This window comes from Semicossyphus pulcher, unplaced genomic scaffold (genome assembly GCF_022749685.1).
Source record: "Semicossyphus pulcher isolate SPU_LCO1_2020_fin unplaced genomic scaffold, fSemPul1.0.p SCAF_10, whole genome shotgun sequence".
Classification (NCBI taxonomy): Eukaryota; Metazoa; Chordata; class Actinopteri; order Labriformes; family Labridae; genus Semicossyphus; species Semicossyphus pulcher.
The window spans coordinates 28313854-28336168 of NW_027211604.1; the positions used below are offsets into that span (position 1 = coordinate 28313854).

General features: G+C 41.5%; 1 protein-coding gene across 1 annotated transcript in view; it reads left to right on the forward strand.

Annotated features, from left to right (window-relative positions):
- The window catches only part of sptbn4a (spectrin, beta, non-erythrocytic 4a), a 41992-nt gene that overhangs the window by 15640 nt on the left and 4037 nt on the right, over positions 1-22315 (forward strand). The window contains exons 2-18 of the mRNA XM_069673864.1: positions 3017-3280; positions 4852-5085; positions 6924-7013; positions 7457-7735; positions 7816-7946; positions 8060-8264; positions 8716-8961; positions 9091-9225; positions 10561-10802; positions 13121-13259; positions 13392-13476; positions 13669-13880; positions 14851-16337; positions 16481-16541; positions 16631-16899; positions 18209-18379; positions 18543-18585. Coding sequence (XP_069529965.1) covers positions 3017-3280; positions 4852-5085; positions 6924-7013; positions 7457-7735; positions 7816-7946; positions 8060-8264; positions 8716-8961; positions 9091-9225; positions 10561-10802; positions 13121-13259; positions 13392-13476; positions 13669-13880; positions 14851-16337; positions 16481-16541; positions 16631-16899; positions 18209-18379; positions 18543-18585 — 4293 coding nt within the window. The remainder of the gene's footprint in view (positions 1-3016; positions 3281-4851; positions 5086-6923; positions 7014-7456; positions 7736-7815; positions 7947-8059; positions 8265-8715; positions 8962-9090; positions 9226-10560; positions 10803-13120; positions 13260-13391; positions 13477-13668; positions 13881-14850; positions 16338-16480; positions 16542-16630; positions 16900-18208; positions 18380-18542; positions 18586-22315) is intronic.

A 22315-nucleotide genomic window follows, 5' to 3' on the forward strand; every position in this document is an offset into this window, starting at 1 on the left:
GCCACGCCTCAACTGGGGAAATGGTCTAAACAGCAAAATAAGCTTTTCTTAGGCTAGGTTTTCTAAAAGTAATGAAGGTTTACTTTCAGTCAGATTTCAGGGGATGCTACATGAGACTTCCTACTTTGATATCATGTATGAATTTTTACTATTTCAAGCCTAATTCTCAGAGGCTTTCATGATATTTGCCGCACTTCTTGATTAGCTATTTTTGAATCGGGATGTGAGCTCTGTGTTTTCTGGTTCTCCATTGGTCTCATTTTTCTGCAGATAAAAGCAGCATAGTGTTACTTGTATGCATAGAGTAGGTGTGAGTACATTGTTGTTTGTGCTGGTAGTATCACACCAGCCTTTTAGTCCCACCCACTATTTCTTTATGCTGCATCAGCATTACAAGAAAGCCTGCAGAATTTGGCAACACCACCCTGCCATGATAGCATGATTCATACGTGGTAGCCATTAAAATATCGCACCACATTGGCCATGACCGCCTCGAAAATTCACTTCACAGATGCCCTCTGGATCCAACTGTGCCCGGGCTTTAGCATCACACCCGCAGCCTCCTTCCTGTTCCATAAACCTTTGATTCTTCCTCCTTTTTGCCTCCCTTCTTCCTTTCTCCTCTCCTCTCTCCACCCCCTCTCTGATTTCTTCTCCCTCTGCTTCACTCTGTGTGTCAGTAAAGCCAAGAGAGGAGAGAGAGAGAGAGACCTGCTTTCTGCTGGCTCTGCATTATGAGAGGGAGAGCAAGGCTGAGGGAAGGTAGGAGCGAGAGAGAGAGAGAGGGATGTGAGAGAGTGAGCGCTAGCAGCAGTTAAGCAGAGAGCCTGTGCCAAGAGGAGGAATGCAGCACTGCATTATGAAAGCCATAGGATATAGGTCCAGCTCTCTGTGAACGATAAAGCAGAATTTAGAGGATAAAACACATCATATGCACGCTTTTTATTACAATCTGACCTACGTAAATAAAGAATACATCATCAGGTATCATATTTTACACAAGAATGTGGTGCATCAATTTCTTTAAAAATACAGAAAAATCTGCAACATTATCAGGCGGATTCAAATCATGAACGTCTTTGCCTGGTGCAAAAATATCCAAAATCATGTCGTAGATGGAAAACACCTCCTTCTCCCCGAAGTCCTGGTACAAGAGGAGACTAGTAATAATCCAAGAGCTTCATGGACACAAAGAAAAAATGCCACGAGCTTCGATCAGTCCGCATCTCCTCATCCTCATCACGTCACGAACAAAGCCTGAGATTTAGGGGAGTGAAGAGGAGCAGAGGAGGAACAGGCAAAGGACAGAACAGGGGTTTTATTAGACCTGCCATGCATGATTTTTAGGTCAGCCCCAGGCCAAACTTTGCTCCACACACCTGCCTCTCTGCAAGCAGGGGGCTCCAGTCTTGGCGTGGAGCTGTGTTTTCCCGAGCTATTCCGGGGACAAAACTGAATTAAGATGCTCGCTTACAGCACAAATGTTATCTCACTGTAGCTGCCTGAAATAATGTGGTGCATGTCATATAACATCCAGAGGTTTGTGGTTTCGTAGCAGGAAGGATCTGTGGAGATCTGTTCTGTAATCTTTTCTTCTTCTGTAAAGACAATTTATAAAAGTTTACCGAAAAATCAGTGTCCTGCAAACGACATTAGGAAGATTACATTTGAATTTAGTAATAGATTTTCTTTGTGCTTGATATATAAAATGGTGGACACTTCTCTGCAGTAATTGTGCAGTTGAAAGATTTAACTGTTAACCAAGCGAAGCAACAATCATCTCAGCCCGTAAGGACCGTTCCTTGAAGCAAATGTTGACATTAAAGGAGCGAGAAGCAAAAAGTCACTGAGCCAAGAAATGACATAATGTAGATTTTAAAGGGAAATTCCAGTATTTTTTTTTAAACCTGGGCCCAATGTTTCAGATTCTTTGGGGTCTAAATGACTAAAAGTTTTATATTGCTAGAGTTCATTCCTCCAGCCGGCAGCTGTGAAACAGGCTGTAAAGATTGCAGCGTAATCTCTGCAGGAACATGTGTCTCTGTAAAGTCCCTCCAATAAAAGTTTTTTTTTCTGAACTTTTTTGGCCTTTATTGAAGGAGAGAGGACAGTTGCCAGTGCCGGAAGAGAGAATGAGGGATGACACGCAGCAAAGGGGCCGAGGGTGGGAGTCAAAAACCGAGGCCGCTGCATCGAGGACTGTAGCCTCTGTATATGGGAGCTAAACTGAGCTAAACCGGCGCCCCTAAAACTTCTTGTTTAAACCGCTGACAGGCTCAGATTGTTATTCTAAGTGTCTGACAACATTACAGAAAGGATCCCTACAGAGGTAGACCTTTTGTTAAACAGTAATACTTTTGTTTTTTACTAAAAAAGCAGATCTCTTCAAAGCCACCAGACTCCATTAACAAAAACAGTAATTTTACCTCACAGAGTTGCTGGTGTACCACTGCCTAGATTTAGTACTTTTTTGTGTTATTTTGTATTTGTGTTGGATTCAAAATATCCATTTAAAACACCAGAGTCACGCTAACATGAAACAAACTCATTGACTGAGGCTGAGGTAGACAAGCAACTCAAAGGTTCTGCTGGGTAAAGTTAATGCTTTTGTCAAAGGAGTCTGGTGGTTATGAAGGGAACAGTGTATCGGCTGTTTGTGCCTTAAATAAAGAATCCTACTTTAACAAAAGGGTCTATTAAAGTTGGCCTTCTTTTCTGTATTGCTGTCAGGCAGTTTTCATGAACAATTGCAGTATGTCAGCGACAAAAACAAACACTTTGGGTAGACGCACTTTGATCGGCAGCATTTGCCCTAACATATTACATTGTAGCCACAACGCAGAAATCTACCTGACTAAATCCATACCTTATGACCTATTGGTCATTTAGACCCCAAAGATATGTCAAAGAAAAACAGAATATCCCTTTACTCTTTAAGTAAGATGTTATGATCAATCTGAGATGTGTTATTTTGCGTTAGCAGTCAGCTAAACCTTTGATCCCTGTCTGTCTCCAGGAGGGTCAGGAGCTGATCCAGGAGAAGCCGGAGCTGCGTTCAGTGGTTCAGCAGAAGCTGGAGGAGATCAGAGAGTGCTGGTCCGACCTGGAGATTACCACCAAGGCTAAAGCCCGGCAGCTCTTTGAGAACAACAAGCCCGAGCCGGCGGTGAAGAGCTACTCCGACCTGGACAACCAGCTCTCCCACCTGGAGCAGCAGCCCCCGCAGCTGGAGCAGGCCCACCATCTGCCCACCTTCAATGAGCAGCTCCAGAAGTTCCAGGTTAGTCTCAAGACTCTCCAGGTTTCTGTGATCAGGACAGAAACATGTGGAGTTATCCCCGACACAATCCTTTGTATTGCCCTTTGCATTGCTATATCTGTAGTGTACAGATACAGACTTTTATTCCTTAGGTTTAATCAGTGACATATGTTTATTTGATACTTTTAGATCGTAAGAAAACTGCATAGCCCATCTACGCACCACTTTAGCATTGTAATACTTATATAACACTTTTTTTATTCTCCTTTTTGTTTTAACTGTTACTAACTCTTACTCTTGATTGCACTTTATTCTTTGCAGGCCTCATGAGTTTGCAACCTTGCATCTTACTGCACATATTGCTCACATAATTATTTAGCCACTTCCAGATTGAGCAACAAAAAGCCCAATTGTATAGAAAAAAAGAAAATCCTCATATCTGAAAGGTTTTGGGAGGTTTGCATTCTTTAAAGGTAAAGAACAGGTCCATATTTTGTAGCTATAAAGAACAACTGAAAATTTGTTTCCATGTTTGATCTCTGTGAATAGGGAAGCAAGCAACCGTATGTCACTGTAATACATTTAATCGTTTTTTCACTGGGCTTTGGCAGTAGTGAAAGTATATCAAATATTAATATATATTTGAAAAATGTTTGTAGAATTAGCTGCAAAATGTATTTAAAGCCAGCGTAGGCAGCTTTAAAGAAACCAGGATGCAGGATCCATGAGAGAGCATTGGAAAGAAATAAAATCAAATGATGTAAAATGGCTGCACTCAGAGTGTTTTATTCCTCATATTGAAAGTGAAAGTGTTGTAGTCAAGCTACAGAACATTTTCGACCCTTTGTTTTATTTAGTGCAATTGAAATTATAATTCAGTATAGTGACTCCAGCTGAGTTAAAGGTACAAGCTTTTGCAGCATGAAGGGTGAAGTGGTACTGCACCGAACACAGCAAAAAGATCCTGAAATAGACAAGACAACAAAATCATCTACAGCAGCCATCATGAATATAATCTTCATAAATATCATCATGACACATTTAAGCTGTGAGTCAAACTCTGTACACCAACAATAATGATGATTCTTCATGATTCTTAAAGGGGAGGTATTATGCTGATTTCACTCTGTGATACCTGTGGAGTAGCGTAGCATAATTTACAGTTAAATAACTCCTAATTGTTCTCATGCTGGTGCTCTTTAACACAAAATAACAAACTTGGTTCTTAGACTCCGACCTTTGACATTTAACTAAAAAAAGAGTATTTCTTCCTCTACACATAGAAAACAATGATGAATGTTTGTATGACTGTAACTCTGTAACCGCCCTGATGTTTCCATGTTTCTGACAGACTGCCTCCATCAGCTCATTGCTGTTTATATAATTTCCTTCAGCTCTGACATGTGTCCACAGAGGCCGCTGTTGTGGCAACCCGAGGTTCAGTGGCATTAAAAAATGCACCATATGCTTTTTCTCCTTTAAAGTGAGGCAGCCCGTTACATAACCCTGAAATGTTCTGGTAGGAAACAGCTGATGGTGTTTGTCTGTGCCTCATATGGCTGTAACATGACCTTCCTCTCCCTCGGCTGCAGGCGATGGAGTCTCAGATCGGGGACTTTTACAAGGATGTGGGGGAGCTGGGGAGCTTGCAGGGGGTGTGCGTCCCCCAGCGAGGGCTGATGGCAGGTGACAAGGAGGGTGGCGAGCAGTCGGGCGTGGTGGAGACCCGCATCGTCCGCCTCATCGAGCCCCTGAAGGAGAGACGCCGCATCCTGCTGGCCTCCAAAGAGATGCATCAAGTCGCACAGGACCTGGAGGACGAGATAGTGAGTCTCTCATCCTTTCATTCCATGTTTTAATTCCCTCTTTTACATCTGTGACAGTTAGCTTATATATTATTTTATTGTATATTTAGTAGGGATGTAACGATTCTCCCAATATACAGTTGAACCGTTTTTAAGCAGTGACAGATATGACAGGTGAATACCTTCAATGGTACACTTATTTTCCACTGATATTCACCATGAATAAGACACTTTACTGCAACTTCAACTTACTCTATGAGGGGGAATTTGTTTTACAACCAGGTCAAAGCATAAAACACCTAAAGACATAGGCACATGGACTCTGATACACAAAACATGGTAAAATACAAGAATACATGAATACGCTGAATGACAACAGGACACGTGCGTATACAAACCATCATTATAATCAGTCATCAGGAGAAGAAAGGAAACGTACATCAGCAGGATCATCATGAGAATTTAACAGTTTGATGGCCTGCTATTAGGAATTAGATTCAAGTCTTTATTTCCTTTTATTTTCCAGGGTCAGTAAATTATAAACATCACTGTTGATATGCCAAAATAAGCTACAGGCTAGTTTACAGGTCACAGTATGTCACTGGCAGCAATAAAGCAGCGCATGTCAACAGCATGTTCCTTTTGGATATCCTGCAAAAGTGCAGCTGCAGGCTAACGGTTAGCTAGGCAGTATCATCTATGAATATTTTTCTTTCTTTCAGATGCAAATAGACCAGTTGATAAAAAAAATAGCCTACAAGAGAATCGCTGATCCTGCGTTTGATTTAGATTGAAAGTTTATTTAGATGAATTTGTGATTGAAAAGTGATAATGTGACACCCTAAGGGCTCCATCAGATGGAAGGCGTTTTAGCAGCTGGGGGCTTTTTGGTCATTGTTTTCAATGAGACGCTTTTTGCGCGCTGCTTTTGCGTCGCAGAGCGCCTCGCATTTTTCTGCTCTGTGCGGCATGCGTTTTTGAAACGCTCTGAGCGCCTCAAGTTGAAAAAACTTCAACTCAAAGCAGAAAAGCGCCCGACATCATGGGCGTTTTTTCTCACTGTCCAATCGGATGAAAGGAGAGGCGGGCCTTCTGTCAGTTCACGATATAACGGTTAGGTTAATGACAGCTATGATTCGCGCAAAAAGGGAGCTGCTCTTTTTTTAACTGTAGGCTTCAACAAAAAAGGCAGTGCGGTGCGCCTCACGTTTTACAGCCTGCAAAATGCCTTCTGTCTGATCGGGCCCTAAGGCCTGTGTCCACTAACAGGCAGCGCCTATTTCTATACAAAACAGACGCAGTTCAGCGTTTTCAGCGCAAAAACACCCTCGATTGAGCTGGTTTTTATCACTTCAAAATAGTTCAATTTTAAGAAGACTGCTGCGCTCGACAATGTCACTGCTCCCTCACCAACCAATCAAAATCAAGAAGGGGTGGGACTTCTCATATCTACTTTGTCAACAACAATGGTGGAGGAGAGGGTTGCTGCTAATGCCAGGACACGCTTCCTATACATTGTTTTTATTTTTTCTTTGTAACATTTCCTCGAATAAAAGCAAATAAGCATACAGAGCAGTTTAAAACAGACTTAACGGTCACCACCAAGGGAAGCAGAAGTTCCGTGATACAACTTTTGTAACCTAGCAACAGTAAGTGCCGGTGAGAAGCTCTGGAATTGAGGTGGTGGACGCTGCCAGCGTAAAAAGCGCCGTTCGTGGACACAGGACCCTTTTATGTAGGATAACAGAATTAACAAGACTTAATGCATCATTCAAAATGCATATGCTACATATATTTGCTACTGTTCGTAGATCCTCATATCTGATCAAAGTAATGACCTGATTGTGTTTCCTTTACAGATGTGGATTCAGGAGAGGCTGCCTCTGGCCTCCTGTAAGGATTATGGGAACAACCTGCAGAGTGTGCAGCAGCATGTGAAGAAGAACCAGGTAAGTGTCACAGAGGATGTTGGCCGGACCACTGTCTGTGAACTTAGAAAGCCAGACTGAATTGGGGTCTCTGGGACCGATACACTGATACTGACTTAATAAGAGGGAAGAAATTACAGACACAGAAGCTAATGTTGTGACATTTTGAGCTGGTATGAAAATAGCCCTTTAAGACAGGATTTTGCACCAATTTCACTGCAAAGGCTTCAGAGAGCTGCTTTCTTGAATACCAAATCTCTTTGCTGGATAAACTACATTATAACACTTTTTCTAAATCATTCCATGCATTGTTTTCTGCATAATATGTTGGAAAAAAAGTGCTCACATCCGCACATAGAAGAAGACATATAAGCTAATACCGAAATATCTGTGATAGGCTCATATCAGCCCGATAACATCAGCAAAACCATATATCGGTATAACTTTCCTCTGCTTGTTCTCAGACGCTGCAGAGGGAGCTGACGGGGCGACGGGCTCGTGTTGAGGAGGTTCTGGACCGGGCGGGGATCATCGCCTCGCTGAGGACTCCTGAGGTAGAGTTTGTGCGTGAGGGGGCAGGGCATGTGCGCCAGCTGTGGGAGGTTCTGCAGCTGGAGACGGAGAGGAGGTCTGTGATGCTGGATGCCGCGCTGCAGTCTCATCAGTACTACAGCGAGGCGGCCAAAGTGGAGTCCTGGCTGTCAGGACAGAAGCTGCACCTGGTCAATGAGGAGAAAGGAACGGTACGGACGGACCTGACAGGTACATAGTTATAAGTGATAATGTGAAACCTATATACTGAAATTGTTCTGATACATTTCAGGACGAGGCGAGCACCCTGCAGCTGCTGAAGGCTCACCTGAATCTGGAGCAAACAGTGGAAACATATGCAGAGACTGTGGGCATGCTCTCCCAGCAGTGTCAGCATTTACTGGAGCTGGGACACCCAGATAGGTGTGAAATGACCCCCCAGAACACTCACAAAGCAAACGTATACTACTAGCAAAGGGGAATGACTTTGGCACATTTTCTGTGGTAACATTTCGTTTTCTCTCCATTTCCACCAGCGAGCAGATCACCAAGCAGCAGTCGCACATCGATCGGCTGTACGTGTCTCTGAAGGACATGGTGGAGCACAGGAAGACCAAGCTGGAGCAGCAGTACTGGCTCTATCAGCTCAACAAGGACGTGGAGGAGCTGGAGAAGTGGATCACTGAGCGAGAGGCGGTGGCCAGTTCCACTGAGCTGGGCCACGACCTCGAGGACGTCACGGTCAGTCCAGCAGCACGGCTTCAGATGATACATTAATATAACCACAAGATATCTGACACATTTACAGTCTGACAAACGTGTGAGTTTTTACCATCAACCATATGTCGTATTTTACATCAGAACAAGGAAATATAATTACATGTTTATTGTAATAAGTGATCCACTCTACTGTCGCACTTAATCACAGGTGTGAAACGTGTCAAAGCAGGAATAGAAACCACATTAATAATACACATATCATGTTTTACAAACCTGAGATGTTAATTTTAGACCTCTTGTGTTTCATGGTTACACAAAATAATGGTAGAGTAAGAATGGGAGAAGCACAGACTCTCAAAAAGACAGTATTTATTGCATAAATTAATGCATTGTGTAACTGCGTTATATAAGAATGAATCAGGTTTTGTTACTGTGTGCAGGCCCTGTAATGTTGTGTGTGTTTGTGTACCAGGTGCTTCAGGAGAGGTTCACCAAGTTCGCCTCAGAGACAAACAGCATGGGGCAGCAGCGCATGGAGCAGGTGAACAAAATGGTGAACGAGATGATCGACTGCGGACACTCGGACGCGGCCACCATCGCCGAGTGGAAGGACGGGCTGAACGAGTCGTGGGCCGACCTGCTGGAGCTGATGGAGACCCGCAGACAGATGCTGGCAGCGTCGCACCAGCTGCACAAGTTCTTCACCGACTGCAAAGAGGTACAGTCAAAACAAAATATCCGCCTGTGACTCAGGTGTATCGTGTTCTTCATCAAAGGTAGACAGTCTGGCCATGACATGCGGCTGCTATTTTTAAAGCGCTCGTGACGCTGCCGTCCTGCGTTGTAGGTCTTGGCTCAGATCGCGGGGAAGATGAAGCAGCTGCCAGAGGTGAGGGCGTGCCAAGCCAACATCACCAACCCGGCCACCCTGCAGAGACTGATGCACTCCTTCGAACATGCCCTTCAACTGCTCGTCGCACAGGCGAGTGATATGCTTTCTCTCTGAGCCCATCAGTCACAGTGTACCTGCTCTCACCAGCTCAAGGATGAGAGGATAAACATTCACCAAACTTATTTTTGATGAGATTAATCGCTGGTCACAGACACTGTGCTCATATCTGCATGTGGCTCATTTTGTTTAACCAACAGTCAGAAGCTCAGAGTTTTTTCACTCTCATCATATTGTTTAATCTCTTCAAAAGTCTAACACAATTCTTATAACATTGACTATGTTTTGTTTTGTTTTTTTAAATTATATTCAGTCAATTAACTTTCTAAAATGTTTACATTTTCTTACATACAAGAAAACCCAGTATTAAATTATGTTTCTGACTTTCCAAATGCTTACACACACCTCAGGTTCAAACCTCGACTATAGTATTAAATGTTGTACTTCTGCAACAGCAGCTTAAAAATGTGAAATTGAAACAGCTTATAAGAACTTTTGGATCATTCAAACGTCGAGAAGCTGGGGTGAGCTGATTTAACGTTTACTGAAACAGCTAGCATCCGTTTGTCTGATCTGTAGTCACATTTTAACACAATTAACACAACATATGTTTGATTTGGACAGTACTAATACCACAAGTTTGTTGAATTGTAAACCCTAAATTCAATTAGTTGAATTAGTACAAAGCACCGACTCCTGACTCTCTGTCTATACAGCTCTGGATACTTTGTTCGGGGAGTAGGCGGGGCTGCTCGTCCACTGCTCGTCCGCTGTCCTCACCTACGTCCGCAGCGCGCACCTGCTTTCAAACACGTTGTCATCGGCCTCATAAGGACAGTCCTTATAACATGGCCCACAAAAGCACACAGTGACCTGATGCGGTCAGCCATATACAAGGTTTTGACCTAGTCTTGAGCATGTACTGTAAAAAGAAGGCTTTCATATTGGATTTGTTCAATGTGGATTCAGAACGACACAAGCAGAGCGAAAAAATAACATGTGAAGGGTAACGCAGAGGACCAGACAGCAATTGTGTTGCTCAGCTTTCTACTGTACTTCTGTACAGTTTTTAACATAGCTAGCATAGTATTGGCTAATCTGTTGTCACATTTTCAAAACACCTGACTCATGTGGACCCTAACATAAACGGCCTAATAACACCTACCACCTCTACAAGTCATTGTAATATGATTGGCTATATGTTCCTCTCTTCTAGAGGACACAGGCTGGTGTTTTGTAAGAATGATTTGATACTGATTGTTTTTTTTGCTTTTTAAAATGTAGCATTTCAGTTCAGTTCAACAACTCTTCTACACTATAATTTTCTGTGATGATGACACTGAATCCCTCCGTCCTTTCTCTGTGTAGGTGAGGCAGCTGCAGGAGAACGCGGCCCAGCTGAGAACCATCTATGCCGGGGAGAAGGCGGAGGCCATCATGGTGAAAGAGCAGGAGGTGATGGAGGCCTGGAAGGAGCTGCTGAGCTCCTGTGAGGCCAGTCGAGTGCAGGTCACCTCCGTTACTGACAAGGTGCAGTTCTTCTCTGTGGTGCGTGAAAACCTGATGTGGATGGAGGGCATCATGGGCCAGATCGGATGGGATGAGCCCAGGTAAGACACCTGCGATGCCTTCATTCAGCTGTAAACCTTCTTTATAATTCTGTGTGTTTACTGTATACAGTACATGGTGAGGGTTTATAAGCTGCAGTTTGTGCTTCAGTTAAACTGAGTCTCTGTGGTCTGGTACAGTCCCTGTAGACAGAACGTCATTACTGTAAAGTATAAAATAGGCTGCTGTGTCACCTTGACCTAATTTCATTTGACATCTGTTATTCAATTTAGCATATGACATAATACAGGGGGCTTTAAATTCCACACTGTAATCACTGCCATTATTGTTATTTTACACAGTAAGCTTGCAGCACTGTTCATATTAATGAACATGCAGCACTGTAGGACTGATAATGGTGTCAAGACATTTGTACATGTCCTGTTTAGGGCTTATTTTGATAACTGGTTGTATAAGTTTTGTTATTTATTTAACATTAATGGCAGATTTTTTTGCTGTTCTTTGTCTTGTGTCATTGTGAAATTAATGTCTTTGGGTTTTGGTTGAGTAAAACAAAACATTTAAAATGCCACATGTATATGATTTTCCAGTAATTATGCACTTTTATTGACTAAACTATTAATTAAAACAACAGTTTACATATGATACTAATTAATTGCTGCTCTACTTGCATTAATTGTTTGTCAGTGGCTTATTTATGAACTCTTAATTAGTTTAGCCTATACGTCAGATAAATGAAAGATGACCGGCCAAAGATGATGTCTTTAATTTGCTGTTTTTTTACCCTCATTTTTTACTGTTACAGGCAAATGTTGATTCCTTTGTTCAGACTGCATGAAAGATGTGCTGTTATATGTGTGAATAGTAACACTAAGAAAGGTTTACTCACATACTATGCTGTTGGTCTGTGTTTATACTAACATAATTTTCCCAAAATTAGATGTAAAAAATTGCAGTATATCGGCTTTCTAACACTGTTGCAAGATACATTGCATATTGTATCTCCAGACTCTTGTCCATACACGGTCCTACTGCTTTTTTAAATTGACTGGAATTGAAAATGTTAACGTTTGAGAAGCTGGAACGAGTAAATGTTCTTTATAAGGCAATCACCAAGGCTTAAGACGGACAAAAACACATACCAATTTACTATTTTGTCCCTGATTCAAATCCAGCCTTAGTTGCATATCATCTGTACATCGTAGGAGATAAAGACTAAGAATAAATAATGTTAGTTGTAAAGGTGTTGTAAAGAGTTTGATCTTAAGCAGTGATAGTGAAGTAGATTGTACAGCCGGTGTTTTCAGCTCATGTATCAATGGCGACCTATATCAGAAGAGTTTATCACGTTGTGTACATGACGCATCGCAGCAGAGCAGACGGTTGTTGGGATTAGAATTGGTTGACATTGTTCTTAATAAAGTGTTTTTGTATTGTCATATTGGGGCAAAATCGGGGCACTATGCACATAGAAAAGGTTTATTTTTATTCCAACTATAGCGACATCAGCTGCCATATCAGTAATCAATGAATCTTTGCCCTACTAAAATCAGTATCAGTCTCACATTTACCATATCAATGCTATTGGTCCAGCCCTAATGGCAATCCATCCTGTAGTTTGGACCAACCCAGCTAGCCGGGAACGTTCCCATAACACTGGCTAACATTACCTACAAGTTCTAGTTACGTTTGAAAGAAAATGTTTTAATCTAATACTCAAAGAATGTTTTAAAGATGTTTATCATTTCAAATAAAGTTCTCGTTGCGTTAAAAAATAAACTAAGACAAAACGTTTTAACTGCAAAATTCTGGAGATATTTCCAGGATATTATTGAGGCCTGGGATGTCAGAACGCCTTTTATAAAACATTTGCTCGATGTTACATAAAAACAAAGGTAGAACATGCTGAGGATCTTTTCAGGATGTTAGTACGGCCTGAACTATCAGAACGTGATTTATAAAACGTTCCTGAAATGTGATTTGAACATTCTTACTGCAGCTTTCTGAAAATGTTTTCTGAGAACGTTCTCCTGCTATTAAAAGGAACATTTTGGGAACCAAATCAAAACTTCCCGCTCAAAACATTCCCAGAACATCGCACGTAACATTCTCAGAACGTTCTTAGAACAAAAAAATTCTAGCTGGGTAAGTTCAGGACTGGTCGACTGAATCACATCGCCATCATTAGAGCCACGCCCAAATTCTACGCATCTACTAGTGAATTTATTGATCATTTAATCATGTAAATCGGTATACCTTTGAAGCATAGAGCCAACATCTTTCCTTCTGCAGTTATAAGGAATCCCACAAGTATTTGTTACTTCATCTAATCTGAATAATCTGATCAATCCCCCCTCAGGGATTTGACGGCTCTGGAGGGGATGATGAAACAACACCAGGAGCTGAAAGCCAAAATTGACGGCCGCAGCAAGACCATCCAGCAGTGTGCCGACCTCGGCAAGATCCTGATTGCTGCAGGAAACCCTGCATCAGAGGAGGTCAGGCTAACAAAGAGCATGTGGATGACCATCGCACAAACCACAATGAATAAATAAAACCCTCACAATAGCTTATTTAAGATGTAGCAGTATGTTGTTGTGGTCATGGCTGCAATCTGTCTGTCACCACAGATACAAGAGAAGTTGGACAGCCTTCTGGCCAAGCAGAAGGATCTTGTAGAAAAATGGGACAAACACCAGGAAAGGTTACTGCGCAGTGAGTAACTCAAACTACATGGTCGTATGAATCTTATTGTTCTTTTTTACTCTGAACATGACTGTAATGAAAAGAAATACATCGATTATGCTAAGATCCAATGGATAAATATTATTCAAAAGCTTAATACTGGAGTATTCATTAAAATGTGTTCTGATGGTTAATGCGTTTCTGGTCTGCTGTCACCAACAGAGCAGGAACACTTCCAGTTCGCACAGGAGACAGTGAAGGCGGAGGCCTGGCTGAAGGCCAAGGAGCCGCTGATCACCTCCAGGGAGCCGGCGGGAGGCGAGGCCCGAGCCCAAACAGACGAGGTTGAGCAGCTCATCCTTCGCCACGAGGCCTTCCGCAAGGCTGCTGTAACCTGGAAAGAACGCTTCAGCTCTCTCCGCCAGCTTTCCGCAGTAAGCTTGACTGTAGATAAATGTTTAATCAGTTTGGTGGAGTCACAATTTAATGCTGCTTCAGGAAAAAAAAATAGTGACCTTGAGAGGTTGTGTTTGCTTAGCAGGCATGTGCGCGTGCCATAAGTTTGCATCATTATGGGATAAAATCTGTCTCATGACAGTTTTTGCATGTGGTGTTCCCTCACTCACTGCACCCCATATGCCTTCATGCTACATTCTTCAGAAGTCAATGTTTTGAGCAGATACTTCCTGATAACTTGATGATTTCATTAGACTACCCTGCCTTTGATTTTGGTTTAAACCCTTTCATGCTTGGCGTCCACAGTGGACAGGTATTTGGAAGCCATTTTGAACTATTAAAGTTTAAGTATGATCTCTCAAAAACCAAGTAACTGACTCACTAAACATTGTCTACATTTCCATTTGATTATGTGTATATCTTTGTTGACTTAAGAAATATCATCTGAAATTAGAAATGGTGTAAGGAAAAGTAAACACACCTTCATACATAACTAAAGGTGCGTCTCAAAATATAAGAAGGTTTATTCTTATAAAATGAGGAGGGAAAATAACAGTTAATCAAGTAAGATGTTGAACGCTGATTTATTTGACTGAATATCATTCAGTCTACTCCAGTGGACTTTTTGCAACATTGGGTGAATTCTACCTTTAAAGCCTATATTTCAATTCCCCCTTTATTCAATATTTTAATTTACATTTTAATAGTTTTATTTATATAGCTATATTTAATAGTTTCGGATTTCAAATTGTATTTCAATGCACAAAGTCTATATTTATTAGGTTCCCCTTTGGCAGATACCAAACTTTTGGGCATACATTTTTACCTGTTTCAAAGTAATAAAACAAAACTCAACCTAAAGAACCTTTTTGATTTAATAATGCATGCATGAAAGGGTTAATTGGGTCACTGTGGAGCTATTAGTTATATAGATACCTCTCTATTTAGGCTGAGAAGAAAAAAGAGGAGGAGAAAAAGTCAACGCCACTCTCCAGTCGGAGGATGTTCCCCTTATCTTGTCTGACTCCCTGCGTTCCCTCAACCAGCGCTACCTCATCTTTCTTGAGGCACACGGTACAGGGGCATTTAGAGTCCAAACCCTTACAGACCAGTCTGAATCTGGGTGCCACCCCTGCAACCCAGAGATTGTCCTTGGCCGGCTATAACCCAGTCCTAAATGGATCAGGCTACCACGGGCTGGAACAGCAGAGCACTGGGAAGTTGGTCGGCTCTTCGTACCTTGGAATGAACCATCCCTCAGCCGGAGCTGGAAGTGACTCGGGTTTCTCAGCACTGACCTCCCACAGTGCTGGAGGAGACACATCTACTTACCTTGGGATAAACCATCAAACTGCTGGCAGTGCAGAGAGTTCTGGGTACTTTGGACTGAATACTGGGTCTGTGGGTGGTTTGCAAAACCATCTAAGCAGTGGCAGGTTAGGTAGTTCAGGTAACCTAGCTCAGCAGCCAGGCAGTGGAGGAATGGGAAGCCCTGGCTATCTGCCTCAACAGAATATGGGCAGTTCTGGATATTTGGCCCAAACACAAAATATGGGAAGTTCTGGATATTTGGCCCAAACACAAAATATGGGAAGTTCTGGATATTTGGCCCAAACACAAAATGTGGGAAGTTCTGGGTATTTAGGACAGCAACCTAATTTAGGGAGCACAGGATATTTGGCACAACAGCCTAATATGGGTAGCTCTGGGTATTTGGCACAGCAACCCAATATGGGAAGCTCTGGGTATTTGGCACAACAGCCTAATCTCGGAAGTTCTGGGTATTTGGCACAGCAACCCAATATGGGGAGTTCTGGGTATTTGGCACAACAGCCTAACATGGTGAGTTCTGGATACTTGGCACAGAATTATCAGAGCAGTGGGGGAATGGGTAGCTCAGGCTTCCTGGCACAAAATCATTACAGCAGTGGAAGTCTGGGCAGTTCTGGATTCCTGGCGCAGAGTGGCGGTATCATGGACCCTAAGATGGCGTATGCATGGCAGCACCTGAAGGCTGACTTCATGCAGCCCAGGATCAACCATATCCACAAGGCTGTAAACCCTCTCCTAGAAGCCAGCAGAGTACAGCGAGAACAGTTTGGGGACATCCCGATGGCAGACATGGGGCCAGAATCAGGGCTTGAGCTCCTCCACGGCCGACTTCAGAGGGATCCTCGCGGCAGTCGCTCCGATCCTCAGATGGACCATCTGAGGAGAGAGAGGGAGTATAAGCTGGGTAGACAGACCTCCAGCGAGCAGGAGATCCAGGCCAGGCTGAACGAGCTGCCGCTGATTGTGCGTCAGGAGCGCTACCGGAGGCGCCTGGAGAGGCAGTCATCCAGCGAACAGGAGGGTAGCAGCAAGCAGAGGCTGCAGAGGCAGGACTCAAGTGACCTGGAGGGCTCTGTTAAGGAGGGCTCCGACAAACGCTCAGGGTATGTGAATGAGTCATGCTGTGACAGTTCTACGAAATTTGGCTTACAATTTGCCTAGTCTGCAGTGTCCAGTGTGATCCTAATGATTTTTAAGGTTGAATAATGACTGTGTTGACTGTTTGGGTGACTCATATCTGTTGCAGGGAGAAGAGATCTACTATGGCAGAGATTGTAGAACAGGTCCAGGAGAGAGAAGCAGCAAATGTGAGTTTGCTAACACTTAATATAACACAATTTTGTGTATGTTTTATTTTTGTGTCCTGGTAAGATTCTCTTTTTTTCTGTTTTCTCAGGCACGAGGAGAGCCTTATCGGCCTCCTAGCAGCCTCTCAGCACCCGTGACTCGTTTTGATGGACGTCCTCGTGCCAGAGACCGACCCAAACCGAGAAGGAGGCCCCGTCCAAAAGAGCCAGAGGAGACGAGACGTTCTCGCTCAGCTCCAGCTACTGGTGCCCCAACAACACCACAGCCACCCTCACACACTGCCCAAAATGAAGGTTTCCTGTACCGCAAAAAGGCCACCACCTCTGACCTTGAAGCTCAGCAGAGAAGCCCAAACAGGTAGAGCATTCCTAATAGATCATAAAACAGACATAGCTTACAACTGATCATTTGCTAACCCTCTTACCCAAGCAGCAACTAGTGTTTTTATCTGCTCTGACATACATTGCAAATGTTAGCATGCTCAGCTAGCTTACAGTAGTAATACATCTTTACTTCCAACAAGGAAAGCATCATGAACTACCTTATTAGTTATTAGTAAAGTCACCTTAAATGTAAAAGAAATAGCGAGAAAGGGTCACAAATAGCATATCTGCTGTGTTGTATTTCCACTCTGTGACGGTTGGTCCTGGAAGTTGTAAGAGTTTAGGCCAACGTTAGCCTCCTGGTCCTGTTTTTTTATTTTATTAGGTGAACTCAAGCAACTTCAGCCAACAAGATGGCGTCACATTTGCCACTTAGTCAGCTGAAAATGTTTAAGACATCTGGAGACAGTACTTTTAACAATTCCTGGAACTTATTTATGCTAATCTGCGAACAACACCATTTTAGCAGGCAAAGCCATCTGTTGCTGTCCAGTGTAACTGTGTAAAACTTTCCTGTACTTGGCTTGTTCAAGCAACCGCTGGACTGTGCATTGTCTGGAGAATGATGAACCGGAACATAATACATACTTGTGAGTCATAAAGTTGGCTCACTATAGGCAGCAATACAGAGCACACTACAAAAGGACAGTTAGCTATTTTAGCCCAGAGGCTAGCTAGGTAGCTTAGAGGATGCATTTTGACGTTATTTGAACAATTTAGCATTTAAAAAGAACAAAAATTCACTCTTAACATGTCGTTAACAACAAGTTACACAAGTTGCAGAGTCCATTCAACCTAGATACGTAGATAAATAGATATAGATACATTCATACACAATATCTACACACAGTGCTGTGCTCTGCGACTCACCTTGACTTGACCTTGACCTTGACTCACCAAAGCTGCCCTATGAGTAATGGAGAATATCTTCTAGCATGACAAAAATTAATTCACAGAAATACATGGGTATGAATTTATTGCAAGTGTAATCACACACTATAGAAACACTGACACAGTTGACATGACAAGTTTACTTTTCGAAGAACAGTAACTGAGGAGCAATGGGCTTCACAAATGATCGATTCAATTAAATTAGCTTTATCTGTAGTTTATTTTAGGTAATTACTGTGTCATTAAATGTGTCTTATAGAACAGACTTGTTATAGTCTTGTGTTGATCTTTAATTTATTGATCTATTTCCAACTGGCCCAAGTTATGTCCAGAAATTAGTTTAATATGAATCTATAAAGATTCACTAAACATGTGTCGTTTTGATTTTACAGCAAGTCCTGGGTGAACGTTTACTGTGTGCTGAAAGAGGGAAAGCTGACCTTCTACAAGGATGGTAGGAACCAAACCACAACGTACAACGAGGAGCCTCCGGTCGACCTCAGTATCTGCTCATTCGATCCTTCAATGGGATACAAGAAGAAGAAAAATGTCTTCATTCTCAAGTAAGAGCTATCATATTGTTCGTTTGTTTGTTTGTTTGTTTAAATGGTAGAACATGTCAATTTATATTGTGATTTTACATATTTAGAGACAACATTATAATTATAATATTAAAGATATTGAATTCTGTGCGAAACTTACAATCCCTGTATTTTTCTGGAACAGATTAAACGATGGAAACAACTTTGCATTCCATGCAAAAGATGAGGTAAGAACATTTATATTTAAGGCTTTTTTAAGTGGAACCAACTCGATAATTCTACACATTATTGAATATACCAAAATATAGACCTGCTGCGGGTACATCTATTCAATCATTTTAAAGCATAAGCCCGGTGATCTTCCATATTTTCTTTATTATCATCAGATCCAAATGCACGATATCCTCCAGTTTGAACCTTTACAAATACTTTAGTTGCCATCTGCTTGATACACTTCAAAGCATTTTTAAATTGAAGAACAAATTGTATTTGTGTGCCATTTTAAATACGTCCCCAGTGGGAACCAATGGGCTTGGGGTTAAGAAAGCATTGACTGGTTTTGGTCTTAATAGAATATGAGTTTGTCTATTTTTAATGTCCTTATTTGTATTTCTCTATTAGTTTACTGAAATAACACAAGATATGAGCAAAATATAAAGTATACTGTTAGTATTTTCAGAAAACAGGAGATCTACAGGTTAAATATGTATATTTCCTTTGATGCTGTTGGGGTTATCTTTATTCAGTTTCTGTATGGAGACTGAAAAACGCTGTAAAAAGAAACATTTGATTGGAAATTATAGTCCGTATTAAGTTGTACCAAATAACTTCGAATATTGTAAGAACCGCGTTGCAGTTGGAGATAACTAAAGAGATTATTAAATCTGATATAAATATAAAAATCTGTTCTGCTACAGCGAATATTTCTGCAATTGAAATCTCTTGTCCTGTTCTCCTTTGAGACAATATGAAAAACCAAAATGGAGGATTGTTTATTTTTTTAAGATGGTGCTCCCCATAAAGCTTCTGTACTACTACTTAAGTTAGATTTCTATGCAAACGTGATTGTAATGAAGTCCTTATACATAGTTGGACTTTATAATTCAGCACATTTACGTGTTTCTTTTAAAGAGGAAGCTCGGGAGGGATCTAGCACAGATATTAATTGGTCTTCACAGTAGCCAATAGCACTGGATCTGAGAAGATTCTAACATAGTTATGACCCATAACTGATAGCTTGTAGGTCCTGTGCGTTGTGGAGGAGGGAAAGAAAAATTCAAGAAAGCTTTTCATATGCAAAATTAGTGTACGTCCCCAAGGATGACTCATCATTATTTTTTGTGTCCAACAGGAAATGAAAACCTCTAAAATGTCATAAAAAGTACCTAAAAAGAATTATTGTTGTTTATTGCTGCAACAGATATTTAAACATAGTTGACAATCAGCATATGACATGTATGATAACATAACTTTAACTTGTATTTTTTATTTCATGGGTACTATAAGTAAAAAAAAAAAAGGTATCACACTTGTTGCTGCATTTCAATCATCTATCCAAGCAGACTTAATTCTACCATCTTACTGTGAAACAATTTGTTCGATAACCTGAATTTGTACGGCTTAAATTTGATTCTCTTCTCTGTTAAAGGCTAAATCTGATCTGTAATGATGAACCACAAAATGAAAAACATGCATAAGACAGTCCCTCTAGGATTTCACTGGCTTTTTCTGTGATTGTTGCAGCCTAAAATGTCTGATTTCATGGCAGATTTTCGAAAAAGTTGCCATGTTTTTTCAGGCTTTTTTTGTGCGTACTGTGAACTGTGAGCTACAAACGGCACAATAAAGCCACCACTTCAGTCAGTTTCCGTGTTAAGATGCCAAATAAATGTCTAAAAATTGAATGGAACTAAAGGAAATTACCATGGAATAGTAATTTTGCACTGCTTGTGCCTATATCACTGCTCACCAAAGAAGAATCTACATCTACATTTACATTTAAGCTGTTCTTAAAATTGTTATTTCAGGTGCTACGCTTGTATAAAACCACTTAAAAAAAGAGACAGTGATTTCTACCTGACCGTAAAAACACTGACTCACATTTGTAACAGAGCCTCTGGTTGGGGGAAAGTTAATGGCACCAGGAAGTTACTAAGTGGACGGCTAACAGTTTTCAATGTGGATAAATAATCACAAGCAGACATCAAGTATTGGATCTGTCATTATGGATTCACTGTAGGGGAGGGCAGGACACAGTTTTCAGGTGTCACCTCTGCCACGACATAGATTTTGCAATACCATCAATACCATGATTCACCGTGATAGTGCATCTCTTCCACAGAGCACACAGAGACCTGCACACAGAGACCTGACGCTCTGCATGCAGAGTGTGTGTGTGTCACGTGCCTGTAAACATGTGCGCCATGCTGCAGCGTCATATATGATGTCGCCGGGATGATTGAATCAGACGCACAGTTACGCCAGTCGGCTTTTCAGTGAATGTGTCCCCGTTATTAGCGGAACCTTGTCCCGGTGTTGTGGCTGCATGAATCAATCAATCAATCAATCAATCAATCAATCAAATTTTATTTGTATAGCGCCAAATCATAACCAGGGTTATCTCGAGACACTTTACAGAAAGAGCAGGTCTAGACCGACTCTTTGTTAAGTTATTCAAAGAGAGGCCCAACATCAATCCACCATGAGTAGCACTTAGCAATTCGGCACATTGGCAAGGAAAAACTTCCTTTTAACAGGCAGAAACCTCGAGCAGAACCAGACTCATGTTGAACAGCCATCTGCCTCGACTGGATGGGCCGAAAATGGGATAGAAGGAGATGCAGGATAGAGACAGGCAAAGAGAGCAACAACAACATATGTTCTTGTTACAACAACAACATATGTCCTTGTTACATGAACAACAACAGACACATACTTATGGTTACAATGCCAATAATAGTGGTAGACTAGGGTGAAGATTGGCTAAATAAATAAATAAATAAATAAATTAGCGAGAGAAGCAGAGTAATGATAAAGAACGGACCGTTCACGGAGCAGAGGTGCCGCGGAGTGTTTTAGCGGCTCCACCTGCTGCGCACACACGGCATGAGGTTGTGTTTGGCGACAGGAAGTAGGATGCTTGAGTTTCATTTCCAAAAGTTACCATCACAGGGCTGGTCATGCTGATTAAACCTATATTTGAGCACCGTTAGAAACGAAATGTTATGACTATAACTTCTGTTCTCTGAAGGAGAGGAACGAGGTACAACACATATACTGTATATGTGTTGTACCGAGTGAATCGACTGAAAGGGAACAGTAGATGACAAGTAACTCAATTGCAGCCCACAAGTCTATTTGTAGTTGCTGAACCAAGTGTGGTGAAAGTAGGAGGAAAATAGACTTTAAAGTCCTTCATAATATGAAGTATAATTAACTGTTTATATGTACATAAAAACACATTGATGTGTTCCCTTTGACATTAGAGCAAAAAGAGCTAGAATCATGTTTTAAGTACCTTTTCATTTTGTAATACCGCAATATAATACCAACACCACCAAAAGGAAAAGAAATATTGATGGATACAAATTTGAGGTCAGATATATAAAACGTGAAATGTGATATATCATTAAACCACCAGAATATAAAAACATACGCAATACAGATTTTTAGTCATCCCGCCCAGCACTAATTCACTCTATAGAGTCTCATTAAATAATGTGTAGTTTGAGGGCGGATCAGGAAGCTCATGAAAAAGAGACAATCACAGCTGTCTGCTTCACAGCATTACAAAAGTATGTCTCTAGTATGCAGCGTTCGGAAGATATTAAAGGCACAGTAAACGATACTCTCCAATGTTTATACATTGCAGGCATATGAAGATCAATATTTGGTGATATACACGTTGACACCCGAGGGGGAAATAGGTTGATTAGTCAAATTTGCAAGTTTGCGTAA